Source organism: Sebastes fasciatus, chromosome 7 (assembly GCF_043250625.1).
Source record: "Sebastes fasciatus isolate fSebFas1 chromosome 7, fSebFas1.pri, whole genome shotgun sequence".
In the NCBI taxonomy this organism is placed as follows: domain Eukaryota; kingdom Metazoa; phylum Chordata; class Actinopteri; order Perciformes; family Sebastidae; genus Sebastes; species Sebastes fasciatus.
The window spans coordinates 11323620-11347338 of NC_133801.1; the positions used below are offsets into that span (position 1 = coordinate 11323620).

The window sequence follows — 23719 nt, forward strand, 5'->3', positions numbered from 1 at the left end:
CCAGTTTTAAGAAGGCGAAATGTAGATCTTTTCCTGACCTTAAAAGACCAGCTAATCAGTTTATAAATGAAAGCGGGCTTCATTCTCGTGTTCTAATTGATGTTAGGCTCTGCTCTTTTGTTTACACATAGATCAGGGAATGTGAGATCAACGCATGTGAGCATTGTGAAGGTTAGAGGGCTCAACTTAAGTTTAGGTTACACTTACAAGAAATGTTTAGACCACACATTTGAGCTGCAAGAATGATTATTAATGGCAAAGATTGTTACACTCCAAGAATGGGCTCAGCACAATGCAGACCTCTGCCCAGGGGTCACCAAGGTTAACAGCTTGTTTCCTCTTGGGAGCATAAATATACACACTAGATATTGTGTGTTTAAAACAAAGGGCTCAGGAGATACTGTAGGGTGATCTGAAACGTAAAGGTTGGCCTGCCTGACAGCATTACTAGAGGAAAGGTCGAGGGGTTTACAAAATCAATAGATAGATGCATGGTTGTGAGATATACAGACACCTGAGATAGAGTATGTGATGGTGGTATTAGAGGAAAGGTCATAGGGTCAAGAAAGTTAATCGACCCCTTCAAAGTAGTTTAACTATTTCAATTTAATTAAAGTGACTTTCCTCATTAAAACATGTTAAACTAGAAGGGCACTCGAAGAGCGCAGATCTCCATCAATGCCAATCCTTAGCATTTGATTGGACCTCTAAAAAGTGAGTGGACTTAGAATACGGAGCGACTGAGGACTGCCCTTGTCGCTAAAAGTTGCAGATTGATTGATGAATGTCATGATATTATTGGTTGAAATTGGTTGGTTCTAAATTATGTAAGCACGCGTAATATTTTGTTTTACAGGAAGAAAAGATGATTGGATTTTATATAAAAATACAAAGAAATTCAAATTTTTTTTGTTAAAAAAAAAAAGCATATATTGTTACATTGGTGTACAATATATATATATATATAACAGTGTTTCCACTGTATAGTATGGCTCTGCTAGACTCGACTTGACTCACTTTTGGTACAAGGTCCTCTCTAGCTTTGTTTCCACTGCAGATAGTACCCCCTCAGTTTAGGTGGGATTCGCAGCTGATCGCCGTATTGGCGCATGAAACTGCTGTGACATCACCTTCAACGGGACACTCGCTGAATCATTTCAACGGCAACCAAACAGAGAAACGTCTGCACTTCGTCAATTTTACAATGTGGTGTGCGGTGTAGTTTTGCGACCTGGCATTTTAAAAAAAAATCTGGGTCAAATGAATTAAAAATAGCGAACGCTATTGTGCAGGTTGTCTCATGTCCCGCTAGTGACGAATCTCTCTGACAAATCAGTGATCTGCAGTGTTTTAACTCCAACTTTTAGTATTGACTCAGCTTGCTGGGAACCTCGACCAATTTCCATTTTGCTAATGGAAATTAAAAATAACGGTTCTAATGTGTAATAAACTGAACTGAACTGGACTGCTTTGTGGAAACGTGCCATTAGACCGTCGATGTGATCTAAAAGGGCTAAAAACTGTCATTTTTCATTTCATCTCAACTTTAACGTAAGTGAAAAATAATTTTTGTATTCACCCCATGATTCGAATCCGCTCCAACATTTAATGGGTTCTTCCTTGGCATATGAAAATCAGGCCATTAATAATCATGCAATATTTTTAGTTGAGTGTAATTAACTTCAGGGAAAGACACAAAGTGAGACAGAAATGGATATACTATGCCATAAACTTAAGGTTTCAATCAAACCCTACAAATGTTAAGAACATATATGGAGAACTCCACAAAGATAATCTGACTAGTAAACCAAAAGAACTCAGTTCTGGTATTAGATAAAACTTTTACCTTAGAGCATTTGTTTGTATGTTTACGCTTAGGAATGATTGCGTAAGTCATGATTGTTATTTTACCTGAGAGTTTGGAGTAGTGAGAGTTGTTATTGTGTTGCAGTGATGTTAAAATAGAGTCAACCTGAACAATTTGTCTACCATTTGCAGAATTCATGCGCCAACCTTCTGCTTGCTTCATCAAACTAGTCACAGGATAATTGATTTTATCAATCTTGGCACATAATGTCATCTTTTCACAATCTATAACGTCAGTTATTTAAGATTATAAATTGAATGTCTGGTAGTTATTTCTCCTTGTGTTCGCTGTCTTTGCTGTGTCCTCATAGTTATTACCGGTAACAGATGGCAGACAGGAACCACTTCATTACTCACTCCATCAATGTGTTATCTTTATCTGACTGGAAGACATCATCCCTCCAGAGGCGTGTGAGGGCATAACCCCCGACAGCATCACTGAGTGTGAAATACTGTCATTATCCAGCGCATCATGAGTACAGCTCGGCTCACCCTCGGGGTGTAATGTGGACTGTTGTAAAGAGCGCTCCTCAGCTTAACACCACACTGTGGCGGCGTTAAGACGACATGACTCCTCCTCAATCTGCTGCTTGTTACGAGCTGCATGTATGAAAAAAACTACAGGCTTAAAGCAGTGTGGGAGTGACATGAATAATCCAGATCTTAATGTTTATCTTCACTTCATTATGTACAAAGGCTTTGTCATGTTAAGTTTTGAGGACACAGTGTGCTGCTGTACACCATGTTCTCATAGATAATCAACACTGTTGCCCACATTCATTTATTATTGTTGCCTTGTGGGCAGTTTTTTTGTTTTGACAACCTCATATTTAATGGAGTACTGTTCCAAAAATAGTGCTATTGTGGAAATAAATATAGCAGCTTCTGGCCACTTTATTTAGCTGAGGCACTTCATGAATGCACATTGGCTCTGTTGTTATGCAGAATATTTTTTAATTATGAAGACATATAGCTACACACATATATGTGTACATACACATACAGATATGTTTCCTTTTATGTGTAGAGGATAGGGGAGCAAGAGAAAAAAATAAATAACTCCCATTGTTCTAACATGAGCTGCACCTGCAGCAACGCACGGCAGGTCAAGTTTATTTATGGAGCACCTCAACAACAATTCAAAGTGCTCGCCTTTATAGTAACTGCTAAATAAGCTAAAATGGTATGAAACAGAATAAACAAGGGAATACAAACTATAGTGCAGCTACAGCTACATTAGCAGACCCAACTTTGATTTGATAAAAGGCAGTGGCATCAGAAAACTTTTAAATTTAAAAGACCTGAAAGTTGCAGATATGTGAGGACTCTGGAGACGGTAAGCAAATCTGTCCCAGATGACCTGAGAGGTCTTAACCAGTGATTCTCAAAGTGGGGTCCAGGGACCCACATGGGTCTGTGGCACTCTGCCAGGGGTCCCGTGAAAATAATTTGCTATAAATTATAAAATTGTGCCGTATCATTAAAAAGTGCATATCTGCAGATGTGGACTATTTGCACTAATACAACTAGCATATTGTGTCCAATACTCCCACCCATGTTAGCTTTGGGCCAATAGAAACTCTGATGTGATTGGGACACAGTCACTTCACTCACTCTAATGCAGATATTCCAATCAAAATTGTCTGAAGTAATAGGCTTAATTACTATGATGTGTTTTGCAACACTGTTATAATTGTTATGATTTGTTCAGAGCTTTCTGCCAATAATTTGAATAAGGAGCAATATGTTCAGTGTTTTAAAGTTGAAGCACTTACTGAAAGTCAGCATTATATTGATCATTTTAAATGTCTGGATTCATTAGGACATTGGCATTAACATGATTCAAATTGAAAAGTGTTTCTATTCATCACTATGAAACAGGTCTGAAGTATTTAAGTTAAAACGTTTTAGAATACAAATAGTTCTAAGAGTACAAATGGCAGTAAGCATATGCGTAATTACAATTGTTGATTACAATTAATTGTTGTGATTATGATGGGAGGGTTTACTTGTTTATATCTGTAAGTAATTAATCCCTGATTTCCTTACAAGAAAAACTTTGAGTAATCCTGACCTACACTGTCCAGTATCCAGCTATTTATTTCACACTCTCACTGATTGAGTTTTTGGCAAAAAAAAGTTACTGTATCGATTTCAAGTCATTGAATCGTATCATATCGCATCACTCTAGATGATCCAAATATCGCCCTTGAGTCGTTCGTATCGTAACCACGGAAAGTGATACATATCGTTGTAAAAACATATCGTTACACCCCTACTTTGTTCTCAGTAACGCTGCTCTCTCTCTTCAGTCACTCTATAGCTCGCTCCACCATCGCTGCTCTCTCTCTATCTCTCTCTCTCTCTCTCTCTCTCTCTCTCTCTCTCTCTCTCTCTCTCTCTCTCTCTCTCTCTTCTTCTCCTCTCTCTCTCCCTCGCTCGCTCGCTCGTAGAGCCGAGGAGGAGTGTGTTTACAAACAGCAACCGTCAACGGTTACATATTATACCTTTAACTGGACACTGGATCCTTTCCTCCAGCAAGGATGACACTCATGGCTGCCCAGCACTTTGGCTGTTTTCGAAACCGCATACTGCATACTACTGAGGAGCGCAGTATGCAGTATGCAGTACATACTGCATACTGCGTTCCTCAGTAGTATGCAGTATGTGACAGTTAAAGTGATGTATTTAGCAGTATGCTAGACGAGGCTTAAGCCTTCAAACCAGCTCTTAAAGCACAGGACAAAAAAACTAACTTGTACCACTATTACAATATTATCAAAAAATACAACTTTGATTTTGTTGTTTATGTTGTGCTTGTTTACTTTATAAGATACTGCAGGTTTAAACTATTTATTCTGACAGCTCATAAAGAAGTCCGACAAACAGGATCATCAACGAGGAGAGACGGGAAATATAAAACATTCATCCACAACATTTACTTTACTCAAACTGCTTTTTCAGTTACAGCAAAAGGACTGATCTCCCTCCAGATATTAGAGAAATGTTAAAAAAGTGTCATGTTGTCTCATCAGGAACCTCTCTGCCCCGTCAGAAGCTGCTCTTTCCCTCTCCTCTTCTCTCTCCTCTTCCTCTCCTCTCATCTTCTCTCGCCACTCTGCTGCTCTGCAGCCGCTCTGTGAGCGTCACTGGCCGGCTCTCCAGCGAGCTACGCCCGCGGGCGATTGTGGAGCTTTTTAACTCGAAAAAAGGCAAATAAACACAGGTTCCTGTTAATTTATAATGGACATCTGTGTTGTGATATTTAAACAAACTATCCGTCAACAAGGAAATCAAAGCCTCTCGTCTACAGACCGGTCTCTAGAGAGCTCCAGCAGCTCATAGCGGTCTCTGAGCGTGACTACCCGGCTTGCTGGCAGCGACCCGGGCAGGCGCTCGCTGGCTGTCACGGTATTCTGTGGAGCTTCTAAACTCCGACAACGGTGGAACAAATGTTCGATTCGCCATCTAACTTCGTAAAACTGCCGATATTAATAATCTATACAGTTGATTTCTCGCCTCAAAAACGTTCAGAAGTGAATTTAGTGTTGAAATGGCTACAGAAAACGTAAAAAAAGAGCAGCTTTTGGCTGCTTGTTTTTATACCCGTAGCCTGTGCTGTTCCGGCGCTTTGCATTGTGGGATACAGTAGGCGAGATAGACTGGTCCGATGCATACTGGAGAATTTTTCCAAATCAGTACGTCATCCGGGTATTTCTGGCATACTGGAGATTTTGCTTTTGTTCGCATACTGCATACTACATACTACATTTTGGCCAAATCAGTACGTACTACTAGTATAGTATGCAGTTTCGAAAACAGCCTTTGACTCTGTGTACTCACACATGCTACCTCAGGGGTCGTGACCTCAAACCTGCTGTAATTTCCGAGTTAATATAAAAACATGGCAGATCATTTATAGTCAGTGAGCTGCTTGTGGTCTGTTTATCAGTCTGGTGAAGTGTGAACAATGTTAACATGGTGTTCTGCTCATCAAAGCGGTTAAATAATATAAGAATTCATGCTGTTGTGTTGTTTTTCAGATAAACAGTAATGATTAAAAGTTCAGCTTCAGCTTTCCACTATTATTCTCCACCCAGACTGGTTTGAATCCATAAAGCTTTTGTACTGGGGGTGTTAAATCATCAGGATATTTCACTGTCTCTGCTCTGACCTCAAAGTGGAGCCTGGTGTCTGGTCAGTAAATCCGTCTTTGTCAAGTGTTCATAGTCGTAACTAGATGTGTCACTCTAACATCTTAATCTTGTCAGTTTAGCTTTGTTTCTGTCTTCCTTTCTGTGATGACAATAGGTGTGTGTGTCCGTGTGCAAGACTGTGAGTCTAGGACTGGTGGAAGTTTGCAGACACAGTGGAATCTGCTGTTCTGCAGGCTGATAACAGCAGGGCTATTTTGAGGAGGTGGTGCAGTCTCTTTCACCAGGCTTCACTGCTTCCACCTCATCCAAGCATTTAAATATTTCAGACAACCAACCTAACACAAAGCAGCTTAGGAAAACAAGGGATCGGATGAATTACTGTTGAACCGTTAACTGAAGAAATGTTAATAAGTCCGCCAGCAGCAGTAAGATGATGAAAATGTATTTGAATACCTCGTTGGTTCATAATTATCAGCAATTTAACTTTTATGTTGGTAGTGAATGAGAAAAGCATCTGTGTGTAATGCTAATTCTCTGACTACTGTCATAGATCGGAGCGAGTGACAAGGTACCATCCATCACCTTAAAATTTAGCATTAGCATCAAGTAAGATAACTCTGTTACTGCTTCTGATTGCATTTTAAACTACAGTAAACACGATAGATACTTCCAACTTACAATATTACACCAATAACAATCAAATGTTTAAAGACCATGTGGCTAAGATAATGGGAAGACGCTTCAAAATATGCAAATATAATCTAAATCATCTAAAATAAGTGGGTTTGATTCTGCGAGCACAGAGCAGCTGTGTTGTGCACTCTATATTGGAAAAAAAATCCAAAATAATGCATCATTACACTGTTTTACTGTGTACTGTAGATGATAGTCCTTGCAACTCTGTCTTAAAATTTACCGTATTTTGTTACTTGCTGTCATGTTCAATGCGCATGTTCCATCCATGTATTGTGTATGAGTAATGAATAATTCAGTCGCGGCCCATGCCATGTCAACTTTCTGTCCTCGGGATTTCAAAAGAGCATGCACTAAAGGGGAAAAGGATACCGGTATAAACACTTGCATAAACCCGAACAAACACATCTGCTTTTACAGCACATATGTCGTCCCTCTGAGAGAACAGCTTGCAGACACACTGCACCTGCTGCAGAGGAGGCACGAGCTAAGATACGAGGGAGTGGAGCTCAAGTGATATTCCACAATGTAGGCTGACATGCGGTGGTTTAAAGGGGGACATATCATGAAAAACTCCCTTTTTCAGTGCTTGTGCACATACATTTGGGTATCTAGCGTGCCTACCAACCCACAACTGTGAAACAAGAAAACCAGTCAGTTTATTTGTGGGCTTTTTTGATTTGGCTCCACTTCCTACCTCACATCCAGGCTTATTCGAATATATCACCCACAGCTTGAAAACTACCTTCTTCACCAAAACCCAAAATATAAGTATGAAGCTGAAAATGAGCATGATATGTCCCCTTTAAAGTTGGCAATTTCTGAATGAATCCACTGATCTTAAAGAGGACCTATCATGCTTATTTTCAGGTGCATACTTTTAATTTGGGTTTTCCACTAGAACGTGTTTACATGCTTTACTGTTCAAAAAACACTTTATTTTTCTCATACCGGCTGTGCTGCAGCACCTCTTTTCACCCTCTGTCTGAAATGCTCTGTCTGGTCAGCACTGCTGTGATTGGTCAATCAAACCAAACTCTTCGGACTCCGCTCCAGCTCTGCTCTAACTAGCTTTGTTTGAGGGCGTGCCAAACTAGCTGCTAGGCAGGTATTATGCAAATGTATTACGTGGTGACATCACCATGTTACAGAAGAACAGGCAGGACTTCAATCAAGGTGTTTCAGTCAGTTCAGGAGCAGTGATTCTGTGGGGAAGAGTAACTCCCTTTGGTGTGGGCTTTGTAACTTTGCAGACCTTTTACATGCACAAAAAACTATATAACACACTAAAGGAAAGGGGAAAAGCATAATAGGTCCTCTTTAACTCTGTTTCATATGTATCCATCACACCTGCTCAAATGCACCAATTGTTCTGTGTATGCTGCATTTGAATTCTGACCTTTTAAAGTCCTTTTTAGATTTTGTTCATGAAAACATACATCTTTTCAACATGAATGCAGCTATATTTCACGCCTCACTACTCATTTACATTCCAAGTTCCCCTCCCATTATGTGGAAAGCATTGCTACTGTTGGAGTTGGATTAGGGCACCCTGCAGAGTTTAGTGTGAATTAATGAAGACCTTTCCCAACAGACCGGCTTTATTTTTAAATGTCAAAGTGTGGACGGAATGACAGAAGAATCTTAAAATAGGGAAATCATCCATTTAAATAAAAAGTGACAGCCAAGCCTATGTGATATCATTCATGTGTGCACCTTTGCATTTTGACCTTTTGACAATTAAATGGGAAAGTAACTAAATAACAAATATCTTAAGTTGATCTTCTGCATACTTTTTGGAGAGCAGTGACAGTCACAGATCTCCCACTTCTCATGTTTTTTGAATGTGTTAATGATTCTCTCTATAAATATAATCATTTACATTTCTGTAACTCTCTTGCTTATTATCTGAATCCTTATCTTTTTCATAGCTTATATCATATAGCCCCCTCTAGTGTTATCACTGGATATGTGCATGAACAGGAGAGCACTCTTATCCAAACAGACCTAGTTGCCATTAACAGTATACTTGACAGTTGCCGTATATATTTGACGCTTAATTTGCAGGATCTTGGACAGCCGATGTTCGGCCCAGTAGCGAGACATTTATGACAGAAACTGATGTTATTACCCTGCAGGGGCTTAGATAATGTTATGCAAAACAGCTGACAATAAATGTAATGTAAAAAATGATCTGTCAAGTTTACACAATAGGGTCTATTCATGCCTTGCTTTGTTTTTGTTCACGTTTTTCACCATCTATTTCTTGTTTGCAGGGTTAATATATACCATAGCCGTTTACATAGTAACTAATAATTTAGGAAAACCCCTGATTCATGAGATTATGCTGTAATTATTGACAGCCTCACTTCTTTCCTGTGCTGTGCAGCAGCCAGCAGAGCAGTCAACAAAGCAGCCAGCATAGCAGCCATGAAGATGACAGCACTCGCTTCTTGACTCCATTAATCCGAGAGGAGAGGTGAGCGATGTGTGTGTGTGTGTGTGTGTGTGTGTGTGTGTGTGTGTGTGTGTGTGTGTGTGTGTGTGTGTGTGTGTGTGTGTGTGTGTGTGTGTGTGTGTGTGTGTGTGTGTGTGTGTGTGTGTTGACATGTGTGTTGCCTCATTCTTAGAAGAGATTTTCACTATTTCACTAAATCAAAATCAGAGGATTAAATCCAGGAAACATTGTATCGTGGTCACTCATTAAACTGAATGCTGGATATACAGTATATAAAGCATATGTGCTATGTTCTATAGCTATATTACAGCGGTTTCAAGGACAAGTCAGGGCACATACAGTACAGTGTTTTGTGTCTATCTTGTTCACCAGGTCACGTGTAGATTCATTCTGCTGGGATGAGCAATCAACTCAAAATGTCAATGTATTCTCTAATTCCTGGCCACATCAGTCTACTTCTTGCATGCATTCTCCACTAGGGGGCACTTCCTTCATACTGGTGCCCAAAATCACTGATACATAACCTGTTTCTGACTTTTTTTCATTGTGGCTTTTTTCTTCAAAATACAAATTCAAGCCTTTAACTGACATGATTTTTGGAAGAGACTCACCTGTGCAAATGGAGTAATGTCGGTGACTTTAATGAGGACTCCAAAAGAGCATATAGAGGGGTGAATCAACAATCCTTTTTCTGGGTATCTTCCTATTAAAGGGTCATGTAATAGTGGCCATGTGTAACTACGCCTACAGTAATTGGTGTCTCTGCTTCCCCATAGCTCAGTTTGAGTTGGGAGACAGGCAGTATCATTAGCTCTTTATCATCGTGGAATATGCTGCGCTTGTCGCAGGAGCACCGGTGACAGGCCTGGACATTAAATCAGTTATTGAACCTGGTGTGTGTACCTGTCTGTTAGAAGCCTGTGTGTGTGTGTGTGTGTGTGTGTGTGTGTGTGTGTGTGTGGGTGACTGCCTGGTGGCCTGGGATGTGATGTGCAGTTTCATACTTTATCCCTCAAGTAAAGCCCTGCAGCCAGGAGGAAACTCAGTGAGCGATTTCTTGCCTACCAGGAGATTAGGAAGACGATGTGTCACTAAAGTAGAACCATCTGCATTGCTGAACTTTTTATATGGTCTCTTTGGCCTGAAATAGAGTTATGAAACAGAGTAGGAAGAGTAGATTAGTGAGAGTTATTTTTTCTTTGTTCTTGCTCGTCCTGCAACCTGATTTTCAGGGTTGGCTGTCTGTGATTAGTTTCTGTCTTTTGGATTTGTTTTTTAGCAAGATGATTTTTTAAGTAATGCTGTTTAGCATCCAACATAAGGCTCCCAGATGTTAGATTTGACCACGAGCACCTAAACGCAGTCAAACAATGTTTTACTAGAAATATGTATCAAATGGCACCCCGATCTCACGGGAAGGCATATTAAAGACACAGTATTACAAGGACATTACGCGTGTCATGAGGACGCATTTTAGGCTTTTCGCGTGTCATTTGTACACCACACAACAAAACTACGGTTCAGGTCTAGGTTTAGGAAAAACATTATGGTTGGGCTCAAAATAAGTACGTAAACTAAGTAATAAACATACATTCGTTTACATTGCAGTCAGTACAGACTACATGGCATACAAATGACACACCAAAAGCAAGAACGGCGTTCTAATTGCCTGCTTTTGCCTTGTGCATTATCCTGGACAACCTGTACGCCAAATCTCAGCCAAATATAACAGTTTTCAGCACCAGGCAGAGGTGCTGAGCTTGCCAATTTTTAGGTGTGTAGCCCTAGCAGGGAAGTTTAAAGTCATATCAGATAACCACAGCCTCTTACAAAAAACTCAAGGCAAGAAAATACAGGAATACACCAAAGTTTCTTCTGTTACTCTGACTAATTTGAATGCTTTTGGTGATGCAAAAGTAACTTTTTTCAGCATCTGCAAAATACACGTGTGGTTAAATAAGTACTGGCTGCACAGAGAAGATGCTGCTGCTGATTTTGTCATCATGCAGGCGTTAACACTGGGAATACATAATTTATCCCCCTAAAAAATGGTGTAGGAATGTTGTTATAAAAACAGAAAATGAGTAGGAATCCTCTTCGTCTAGCCTCGTAGTAACCACCCACTGAGCTGCCTTCGGCTCTGTCTGCCGTTCACTACACCTCCACTCTTTCTCTCCGTCCTGCACTCTTCTCCTCGTTTCTCTCTCTGGCTCTGGCTCCGGCTCTGCCTCCCGCGCTCTCTTCTCGCTCAGTGTCTCCACTTGCTCGAATTAGGAACAGTACCTGTCAAACCTATGGGATTTCTGGCTGCTCTTCTCTTTGCTGTGCTGGTGATAGCTAGTGACGGGCGTCTGCAGCAGCTGCAGGGAGAGCAGCGTTCTGTAGCCGGCTTTAGAGGGCACGGAATGTCATGTCTCCTCTGCAGGTAAAAACAGCTGCATCTCTGCCTGGAGGCTGCACCGCTGCCTCGCCGCAACTCTCACCCCTTCTCGCCGCCTCCGTGTCCGTCAGCCTTGTTTTGCTCTTACTGCGTCTGTTTCTGTTTGTGTGCTGCAGTTTGCTCAGTGTGCTTTGTGCAGCTGCATTTTTCTGGGGAAGTGACAGCAGGCTGCCGGCTAATATATGTACCACTAGCTGTGATTGTAGCTGCTTCTGCCAGATTATCAGGGCATCCGCGTTGGTTCAGGCAGAGAGACCGCTGCAATTCGGATGATGACGTGAGGACAAGTTTGCTCGTTTGCTGTCATTTTGATGTATTTGCATCTGAAGCTTCTGCCAAGTTCAACTCCCCCACTATAACTGCAGATAGGGTTATGTAATATCACAGTGTGACTTTGCTGAGACAGTGTAATATGACTCATCGGTGAAGATGACGCAGCACATGATTGTGAGTTGTGAATCAGGATGACACACTGAGACATGCCATCGCAGTGTAGAGTTTATATTTATATAACTACTGTGCAGTGAAACTTTACTTCAACCCCCACCCCTAGTTGGCTGGTATTAGCAAGGCAAGTTTATTTGTATAGCACCTTTCAACAACAAGGTAATACGAAGCGCTTTACATAACATACAATAAAGACATTAAGACAAGATATAAAAGAAACACAAGGCAATGCAAGAATGTACAAATTAGTCAAATAGAATTTTGAAAGAAAGTAAGATAAAATAGAATAAGACAGAATAGTATTTACAGTGCAGCTACAATGCATTGCCAACTATGAATAAATAGTCCCAAGTTGGAGCAGATCTCAAGTTTTCTGGGAGTTTGCTCCAGATTTGCGGTGCATAAAAACTGAATGCTGCTTCTCTGAAGTTGGACGTTTCATAACAGAGCAGCAGATCAGAAATGTATTTTGGCCCTAAACCATTCAGCGTTCTATATCAGCTGCAGCTGAAATAAAAATTAAATTAAAAAAATATATTATTACTATTATTAGGGATATTTGAAGTAGCAATGCAGTTTATAAACTACAGTGAATTAAAACTGAACTGAGATCAGTAGCAGGGGACTGAATTGTCTCTCCTCTCTTTTCCTCTGCAGATCTGACAGTGCAGCGGACAAAATCAGGTAAGTCTACTTCCCGACTACTCTTCCTTTACCTATAGGAGGATGTGAGCATGCATCGTGTGCCGGCGGGCTCACGGAGCAGAGATACAGTGTGGGACTGACCTCGCTGTCAGTGTCACCCCATTTGCCCCGGCCCGCCCACCCCACATGTGACACAGATTCGCGGCTTTGTCCGCCAACCAAGGTGTCTGAATGCGCTTTACATTTGGCGAGGCCTGCAGTGAATACAGTTGCAAGCCATGGAATGCCATTGTTTGCTTTTATTGGACAAACAACGCCAGACACAAACAGGGCTTTATGAGTTGGACACTATTGTGGAGCATTTTAGTCTTTTAGCTAGCCAGCCCGTGGCAGGTCAGCACTGTGGACACACACTGTGGGCACAGACACTGTATCCTTCAGGGTGCGAAGGCTTTGCTGCCACAAGCGACACTGTGCCAGTCCTGAAGCAAAGGGGTTCAAGGCACAAGCTGAAAAAGGTGAGTGATAGGTAATGATGGTTTTAGTCTAGGGAGAAATGTGGGAACATTTTATGAATAGCTGGTCCTCCATGCTTAAACTTGGTGGAGGAGAACTTGAATATGCATCGATTTAGTACCACAGTTCATAACTTACAAAACATTTAGGACATCTTCCTGATGCTTGGTTTCAATAAATGTAATCTAATCTAAAGCATGGATGTATAAAGAGAACTGGATACAGCGTTGGAGGTGGGCTCCCGTTCATTCCTATGAAAGTTGGCCCATGAAGCCAAAATGGCTCGACTGCTGAGTGATAATTACCTGGATCATCCAACGATCTTCTGCATCCATTGGGCCCATAGAGCAGGCGCAGTAGCTTTTCCTTTAACCCCGCCTCCCAGCCTGCGGTCCAGCCTTTAGGACCTAATGATTTAAATAAGGGCTATTCAGGTGTTCGTACAAAATGATCTGCTGAATTACAGACATCTCTTTCCCAATGTAAGTCTATGGGAAAAAGTCTTTTTGGGCCCAATGGCATCACGTGACGGACACAGAAGTTGTAATTCCACCATTTGGCCACTACGTCAAATTTGCGTCAAAGCCCGGCGCTCCTCCTGGGGGCTTGATCCAAAGTCAAGGATTTATATGCTTCTTTAACTATTCTGGTTGTATTTATTTACATCTTCTATCTACATTTAGTTCATGTGGGTTTGCATGTTTTTGCTTCATGTGTACATGAGTGGCATTTTTCCCAAATGTTGTCTGGTGGTACAAATTGTGCATTATGTAAGATAAATTGTAGCTGTGAGGAGTGATGTTCACGGCTTGCTGTGAAGCCATAATGCATGAAAGCCCTTTGCTTTTTGGCGGGAGTGTGTGTGTGTGTGTGTGTGTGTGTGTGTGTGTGTGTGTGTGTGTGTGTGTGTGTGGTGTGTGCAGTGATCAGTCAAGAGAAGTGGTGTTTGTGTGGCATGGTTTCAAAGCTGAGTGAACATTGTTATTTTGGTGTATTTATGTGTGTGCACTCTGGTATGTGTGTGTCTGGTTTGGTATGCTCTGAGTGGTCAGTCATGCGAGATGACTAGCGGGCCGGGTTTAAACCACTAGGAGTCTCTGTACTCCAACACACAACCAGGGGATGGGTTATTGAACGCAGTTTGTGTTGTCACCATCTTTCAAGCCCGTAGTTGTGCATTTTAATGGAAATTGAGGGGAAGTCAATGTTTAAACTCCAGCTGTGTCAATCTTGTGTTGAAGTAGTCAGAAAAATATTATACTTTGCAGATGATGGACTGTACAGTTTGAAAAAAACAAGCTTTCATATAACAATGAGTTAATTGCTACATGTTGAGTGAGATATACTGTATGTCAGAAAGTCACTTAGTTAGAAAGACTAAGTGATGTTTCTTTTTGTTTCTGAGAATCAAGAGTGTTGTCGTCACTTACAGCTCTAGCAAAATATCTGTCAATATCTCAAAGATGTGGTTTGCTTTTGTGACTTCACATGGATGTTTGACGTTGACTGTGCAGAATGATGTGTGTGTGCAGAGTTTGACACTTGAAGGCTGCTGAAGGGAGACATTTGCTCACCTTTAATCTGAGTTTATAGTGTGAACCTACAGCCATGATTTTGTGACATGATTACAACTATTTTTGAAACGAGAGCTCATGCACACATGTTTTGCTAAATTCTAGATTATGCTGCTCTTGATCCTTTACAAAATGTGAAAGTCCGTCTCTGCACTGTTCACACTGGTGGCAACTCAGCTCAACTGAATTTTCTAGGGCTGTCCCCTCTTAGTCTATTAGTTGGCTAATTGGTCGTTGTGGTCTTAGTCGACTAAGATTTATTTAGTCGATTAGTCATTTTTTAATGCTTTTTTCCATGCTGAATGACTTATATCCAAGAACCTTATGAGCACATCTCTGGTAAACACAAGATTTAAAATGGTGTTTTTGTGTGACTCTTGTGGAGAAACTAGGTTTCACAGATCTGTCGATTAAATCAACTAATCAATTAGTGGACAAAATTGTATGAATGTTGGTCGACTAAGTAATTCTTTGGTTGAGGACGGCCCTAGAATTTTCCTACAGTGTTCCTTCCTCATAGCAAAAAAAGAGCACATACTTCATACAACCCATCTAAAATTATTGTTGAAGTTGTTGACATGATGGCCAGGCAAATAATTGTAACTGTAGTGCAGTCTTTCAGGCAATGAAAATTACATTTAAAATCAATGCATCCCATATGACTGTAGTCTCATATTACAATATTGATAATACATAAATAGTCTCCTGGATCTACAAGCCAGGTAATGTTAAATCTGTTTCTTTACCCCTTGTAACCCCACTGCAGGTATTTCCTAAGTGGTCATGAGCGACACAAACTGCACAAGATCAATACTTAGTTTGTTATAAAGCAAACTGTAAATAATGCATGCAAAAAGCCCTCTGGCTGGATAAAGTGGGCAGGATGGAAGTGCACTTGGCAGTTTGCATGTTTAAAAGAAGAGTTGGAGTCAGTTGGAGTCAGTTGTTGTCGGTGTGTCTGCAAGGCAGACGGACGCTCTGATGTATTCGATGGCTGATAAAATAAGTGGCTGCTGAGTTGAATAATGTGAAAGGGGCTGATCTTGTCCTCATAATGACTACCTACCATAGACTGCTGCTGCTGCTGCTGAGATTCTCCCAAACAGTCCCATCATTGTACTTTCTGCCTTTGTTCTCATGTCCGCATTGCTCTTCCGCCGTCTCAGTTGCCGGATTATCGATCATCGTCTGTGGTTTGAGACATTAGCTTCCAGTGATGGAGGTCAGCATAATCTGATCTCACCCTTTACTTTGTGCGGGAGCCTCAGAAAAGCGAGGATCCGACATATTGAGAAAATGATACTCACAAATAGACGAGTTAGATGAGTCTCTTGTTGCGGTTGACTTTCAAAAAAGGAAAGGACGAATCAGTACAGTCGAGCATAATTCACCCAAGCAAGGCTCAGATAACATATTGTATTTAATTATTATCCGGTTCTAATCCAGGCTGAATTCAAGTCAAAAACTGCAATAATGTATTTATTTTGCTTTACTTATTCGTTGTTTTTTATTTTTCAGTTTACGTTAGTTGTAGTCGGTGCTAATCTCTTCATCTAATCATCTTCATTCGTTTCCCTTTATTAGAGTACAACTACAGCATTGTTGTTTTCTGCCTAATCTGATTCTAGATTTATTAGTGCTATCTGATTCCTCCCTAATGATGCCTGTAGTTGCACACCTGTCCAGCTCCAGCTGCACTCACAATCAGTACATCCACATGGTTATTATGATGCTGACAATGATGTTTTTTAGTTAACACTAGTTGTAGTCATTTTGGTGCTAATCTCTTCATCTAATCATCTTCATTTGTTTCCCTTTATTAGCCTTACATTGTTGTCCTGTTTAAACTTATTCTAGTTTTTTTTAGTGCAGTCTGATTCCTCTGGGCAATCCTCCCTAATGATGCCTGTAGTTGTACACCTGTCCAGCTCCAGCTGCAAACAAGATCATATTAGTACATACAAATGGTTATTATGAGGCTGACAATGATGTAAGTGTGTTTTCTGGTGAATTTGGGTCATGGGCTTTGCCGGGCTAGTTATGTCTGCAAGATGCTACGAATGCATGACGTATTTGTTCCCCCTTCTTCATATTCATGTGTGCGTGCAGCCACCGCATCACTGATTGTGCTCCTCACAAAGACGGCGCGATGCTTTGCTCGAGGAGTGCGAGTGCATGCCTGCAGCTTGTAGCGCAGACAGAGGAGGAGGAGGAGGAGGAGGAGGAGGAGGAGGAGAGACAGAGCAAGTGAAGCAGGGGAGGGAGGCTGGTGAAGCAGGGAGAGGAGGAAAGGAGGTGAAGGACCACCCTTATCGAGCATAGCCGCTCGCACGGAGCCTACCAAAGGGACCTTCCCACACACACACCATGGCCGGCCAGCCAATCAGAGCGCTCGCATCCCTGACCCATCCTCCCTCGTACAACTGCTCATCCATGGCTCAGCGAAGCAGATGTGAGGTGATGCGGTAGGAAGCGAGGCTGCGATCCACCTGGACAGAAAATTGAAAGTCACTGTGTTTTTGATTTAGAGGGAGGAAAAGACGGCGGTTTGATAAGAGCTGTGAGGAATTGTGGGCACGGAGGAGAACACTGGTTTAGATGCGTTGGTGTCAGGATAGCGACAGGCAGTCTGGACATCCTGCGGCTTCTGAACAGGCATTTTTAGCTTAACAAGTGTTGCCTGTATCACCTCTGTTTGCAACTTCAAGTTTCTGAGCCGGTGACGTTATTTTTTTCTCTCACTGATTTTTGGATGTAAGAGAGGAGGACGAGGGGGATTTTATGAGGCTTGGCGGTGATGACAAAGCATGCTGGACAAGTGACAATCTGACAAGGAAACAGCGGGACAGAGATTGAGGAGAGGCCATGAGAGCCAGGAGAGAGGCCAGGATGGTGTCTGCCTGTTCACCATGCACAAACATAAGGTCAGGTCTGATTTCTCTTACCTTTTCTTTAGCTCTGGCACTTTCTTATTCTGTAGTCTTGAGTTTGATCAAACATGCATAATGGATAAGGTGCAGGAAATTGATATGAAACTAAATGTATGACATGAATAACCTCTTATATTTCAAACAAATACAGTGTGTAGCATTGATAGTATTTGTAAAGATTTACATTTTTATACAAGAGATAAATCCACAGACAGGCGAAACGTTGACGTGACACATCTCTATATATCTAATACTATCTGATTTGCGCTGTTATAAGAAACCCCACCCTGGTTATTTTCAAATACTCCTCAATAATCCATTATATACTATATAATCCAGAATTGTCTGTCTGACAATCATCCTCTGATTATCAGCTGAATTAACTAGTTTCCACTGCTATTGTTCTGCAGCTGTACCCTTTTGTTTGACCTTTGCTACGAAAATGCACCCGCTTTCTCTGACTTTTAAATGTCAATTACATTATTCTGACATGTTTAAGGAATTCAACAAGCCTTTTACATCATAAGAATAATGTAAAGGTGCATGTTTAGCTGTTTTATACATTTAGTGCTTCATAGAGAACTGCCAATCCGTGCAAAAAGCTGTAACTGCAGTAAATATTCCTTATATTTATTCTCGTAGGTGTGGCAGGGTTTATATTAGTTTCAGACTGGCTCTGCAAATTCGGTGTTCAAATATTCTCTTTTGTCAGCTTTTCTTCTCTTCAGCAATTCATTCAAATAGGATGAATGTGTCAAAATGTATACATGCATTTACCTTAACCTGATGAATGCAGGGCGTGGTGGAATAAATCACTGTATGTCAGTGTTTCTGCAATACACCCCACACACACACACACACATTTAAGTTGAAGGGATTTTCCAGCGGGCTTCAAGGCCTCCTAAATCTCCGCTGTGATCTCTGCTCCCCAGGTCCATTAGGGGCAATTTGGTTAGATTTAGTGTGGCTGTCGATGGGGGATACCGGGCGGTCCTAGCTAGTGCTGCTTTAGGTTACCACTCTGTGATAAATATTCCTGGCAGGTATTACTGTGTTACCCTCACATAACTATCTCTACAGCTCTTACATGAATCAGGAATGATAGTCATTAAGGAGCGAGGGGAGTGCTAGTAGCTCGAGCACTCTTTGATTCATTATTTCTATTATGAAGCAATGATAAAATTAGCTAATTTGCTTTAATGGAAAAAAGCGATTGCCGGCTTAAGAGTCTGTGTCACAATCCTTCTATAAAATGGACTCGCTGCTCCACACCTTTTGTAAAATGGTGATAAAGTAGTGCCAATGCCAATCATACAGTCAGGCTTAATGTGTATCATTTTTTTCTTTACAATATATTAGAGCTGGTTAATCGATTAGTTGTCAACTATTAAATTAATGACCAACTATTTTGCTAATCGCTTAAAAAAATCAATATTCTCTGATTCCAGCTTCTTAAATGTGAATATTTTTTGGTTTCTTTACTCCTCTATGACAGTAAACTGAATATCTTTGAGTTGTGGACAAAGTAAGACATTTGAGGACGTCATCTTGAGCTTTGGGAAACACTGATCAACATTTTTCACCATTTTCTGACATTTATAGATCAAACAACTAATCGATTAATCAAGAAAATAATCAACACTGAAAATAATTGTTAGTGGCAGCCCTTCTATAAACATTTATCTGTCTATATAAGTCTATGGTTACATCATTTAAAAATACTTGTGGCTGAGTGTGGAGAGCACACAACCCATTGGCCATTGACACAACTGGGTGATTTGTTTTCCCCACATGACCCAAACATTGTGCCACTACAATGCAAACTTAAATCACTTATATTTCTACAAATGATCAAGTATCAATATCTGCAAAATGCTAGAATAGATTGGGATTTTTTCCATGATCTTTTCTTCAAATTGTGGTCTTCAAAACCACAGCAAACTTCATAGTTAACAGCACCCACCACCACCACCAGCACAATCTCCAAGCTAAAAATGACACAAATACGTCTTATATAAGAATACTGTGACCAATCTTTCCACCACTAGTACCTGGTGTGCTCTGCTCCACTGCTCTCAGCTTTGATGCGAAACACCAGTGAGCTTTACTCTAGTCCCATTTCCTGTGCATTTGAACACCTCCTCTGACTGCACCGTCCATTTAACTATTACATTTGTATTAAAACACCCACTGTGTGAAAATATGTGGGCTTTCATTCTATGGCTCTAAAATGTGAGGTTCATGGGTAAAAGACTTAACTTAAAGGACCAGTGTGTAACATTTAGGGGAATCATTTGGCAGAAATGGAATATAATATTAATAAGTATGTTTTCGTTGGTGTATAATCACCTGAAAATAAGAATTGTTGTGTTTTTGTTACCTTAGAATGAGCCGTTTATATCTACATAGAGAGCGGGTCCCCTCTTCACGGAGTCCATCATGTTGCACCGGCATGTTTCTACAGTAGCCCAGAACGGACAAACCAAACACCGTTAACTTTTCCTGCTCGGGCCGCAGTCGATAACGTTACTCGCTCCCGTTACTCGCTCCCGTTGCCGCCGCTCTCTCACTCTTGCTTCACCACTCACTTGCCACATGCACACACACTCTACGCACTCTGCTCTTACAACAACTGGTTCTAGAGAGGGCCATTCGTGTTTTCGTATAGGCCACAGTAGCAATCCTACACGCTTGGCGCTCGGGAGAAGTTATAGTCTGCGACATCACCACTAGATACGGCCAGATCCTACACACTGTTCCTTTAAGGTATACAAATTCGTATTTAAATGTATTCCAGTTTGACATTTTTGAAAATGTAGCAGCTAATGTAAACTCAGCCTAGTGTTGAGGTGATTAAACATTATTTAGGAGGGATCAAATAAATAAAAGAATAAATGTTGCAGCACCCCTTGCTAGTCTATACAGCACCCACTTTGGGAACAACTGCCTTAGATACTGAATTTTCAAAATAAAGCTCAAAACAGAACATACTATTCTTTATCTGCAGACTCTAATTTTTGGATGGATTAATTGGAACTATTTCTAGCTCATTCTCAAATTCCAATAAAATCTAGTCCAAAAAACCTTCCACAAAGCTTTTCACCAGTTTAAGCTGAGTCATTATCATTCACGGCCTGTATTTTGGGCTGTTGACGTCCTTCACTGTAGGTGATTCATTAAGTACCCCTGTCTGTAGACAGTCTGTCACCGGAGCACCCACTTACCTTTACACAGGTCTTGTTTTCATGCTAGGTGGACATCTGCCTCACTGGAGATATGCCATGCACATATACCATTTAATGGTATGAACTAAACTAAATTTAGACCTGTCCATATCCGTCCACTGTTGGAGCTGAAATTGATACCAATCCATTTGTCATTAAGCCCACTTAATGTACCGTCTTATTAATGGAGTATTGGTTGCGGGGGGGGGGGTTGGATTTCTGTGAGATAATGAAGCTGGAGTTCATTCAATCCATTGTACCACTCCAAGTAGTAAATTGAGGCACTTCCAGTATGTGGGCAAGAATACGGAGACTATATGGAGCAGGCTAGAACCAGCCGTGATGTACGTCCAGCCCCTCCTGTATCCATCTGAGTGGGCCATGTCTCTTTACTGCTGACTAATCACAGTGCCACTGGTGACTCACGGTGCAATTCACATATGTTCATCAGCAAGTCAATCCTGCTGATCACGCTAAATGTCTACATCTCGCAGAGCAACATTTAATGCATTACTTTTTTCTGCAATTAAGCACTCTTATCCAGATGCATATCCACAGGGATCAAACTTAGGTAGGTTAGATCAATTTGTCAAAATGAATAACTAAACTCCAAAGACCTTAACAGTTAAATTCAATTCTTTGTGCCAGATTGCCTTTCTGAAACATATCCATCTTTAATGGAAGGTCTGTTTTTCAGGTTTTCATAAATCAAGTGGTGTAATCTGTAATCTGTCTCCTCTGAATTGCCTTCCACCGTAGTGGACGTGATTGATTTCCCCTCTAGCTGCTCCAAAGGGGCCATGGATTATTCTTACTTAGGGCTTCTTCTGTTCCTCTGCATCCTACGTTTGCAAGAGAAGGAAGCACCCAGGGTCAACATTTTAAACATCCACTTTCAGCTTCTGAATATTGAAGGCATTTTATTTTGCATCTATCAAGCAGCAACACAGCTACACATGTTGATGCTTGTGTGTTTAATCTCAACAGGAAATTCCTCAGTTAATCAATTTCTCTTTGTGAGAAAATTTGAAACTTGATTACCTCACTGGCAGGCATAAGATCTGTAGACGGTGCTGCACAGCCAAAAGAAACTTCTCAATAGGCGCTGGAAAAGCTCAGTCAGGGGTAAAGGAGTGGGAAGAAATTGCTCTGACTGGAGAGGCAAATGTATTATCAGGTGCCACAGCAAAAAAATGAATTGATTGAATAGATGGAGGAGTGGTTGAGGGGCTCTGATCACAGTGATTCATGGTACATGTGGGCGCTCTGTATTGAGTCACTGGCGGCTGAAAGGATTGCGCTATGCAAGCCCAATAACACTTTGCTTTACTTTATACGTGCACGCTCTAAAAAGACACACAAATGCACATGTAATTTTGTGTGAAATGTTAGTCTCAAACAATTCTTGTTTGTTTTGAATTGCCTGGATTGGAAAAGCAAATGTCAGAGCATATTTACGACCACGTTAGGGCTTGTCATTTGAACTCGAGCACTCACCAAATAACCGTACGGAGGCGACTGAAAGCGCGTTTTTGGTCCTCTTGAAAGAAAGTGTGCTTTGTTTTCGTACCAGTGAAAAGGTTATCTGAACCAACTACAGGAAACACAAAATAAAAGGTTTCTTACCTTTTGTGAAGACCAGAAATATAACCAGAATATAACAAAAAGTATAGTCCATTAGGATTTTTTTCTGTTTGTTTTTTAATCTAGGGACTTCTTGAAACTGTAGCAGACGTGAGACACCAGTATATTGTAGTTAGCATCGACAGCCATCAGGACAATCACGTCATGAAAAAGAAAAGATAACCTACCAAAACCTCTCATTCACTCTTCTCTACCCTCACTAATAGGCCAAGCAAAAGAAGTGGAAGAAACTGATATGGAAACCTCAAAGGTAGGATATAACTCAACAAGCAAAAGACACTCCACACATGAGCATTGACATTTTATGGCTTCATGTCATTAAACCAAAGATTACCCATAGGGGTAACACTTTATAATAACCCTCATTTATAAATGTTAAATTGATATTAATAATCATTACTAGTAACTGATTTTAATTAACTATAAATTTACCATTTATAAATGATGGTCATTATAAAGTGTTTCCTATAGGCTTCAAGTCAAGTGATTCATCCCATCTGAGCGTGTCATACTCACGCACCCCAAAAGAGGGAGCTGTTTCATTGTGGCATACTTTATTTAAATCCCACAACTGCGTCTACTTCCTCTCCACTTCTCCTGGTCCTCAGATTTCACATTGTGTGAGATCCAGGAACAAAACTGCTGTAGCATCACTTACTGAAACACTGTCAGCATTGTCCTCTGCAGGAGCACCGCGGGGTTAGAGGTGGGGACACGAGAGTCATTTTGGTTCCAATATGGCCTGTCTGTAGTCTAAAATATAACCACACCGAGTACTGCTGTAAGGGCAAGACTGTAGAGGAACTGGTAGAAGTCTCTGCTGTGATTTGAGGTGAAAAAACATAACAAAAAATGGGCAGACCGCAGATTTTACAGCGGAAATGTAGTCAGGTAGTGGTGTTGCCACGATAGATGCACGATAGATTTTTATTAAAAGATAAATAGCATTTTGTGTGTCAACTCGCTGTTGGAGAGAAGAGAGAACAGAAAGTGCAGCTGGTGCCCATGATACTGTATTGATACTGAGGAAAATGAGTATTGAAACCGTTTAAAATATTCAGTATCGATATGTATCGATACTTCGATATTGTTCACAACACTATCAGGTACTAAAGATCTGGTGAA

At 40.9% G+C, this 23719-nt stretch overlaps 1 protein-coding gene across 17 annotated transcripts in view; it reads left to right on the plus strand.

Moving 5' to 3' along the window:
* gramd1bb (GRAM domain containing 1Bb) overlaps nucleotides 1-23719 on the plus strand; it is a 146851-nt gene that overhangs the window by 61665 nt on the left and 61467 nt on the right. For 13 of the 17 annotated variants that reach the window (XM_074641536.1, XM_074641527.1, XM_074641529.1 and 10 more), the window contains 2 exons: nucleotides 9106-9195; nucleotides 12719-12745. In XM_074641536.1, coding sequence (XP_074497637.1) covers nucleotides 9106-9195; nucleotides 12719-12745 — 117 coding nt within the window. Of the gene's footprint in view, nucleotides 1-9105; nucleotides 9196-11318; nucleotides 11600-12718; nucleotides 12746-17061; nucleotides 17721-22800; nucleotides 22845-23719 lie in introns of those variants that run through there. The other 4 variants (XM_074641543.1, XM_074641537.1, XM_074641539.1 and 1 more) reach the window with 4 other exon arrangements.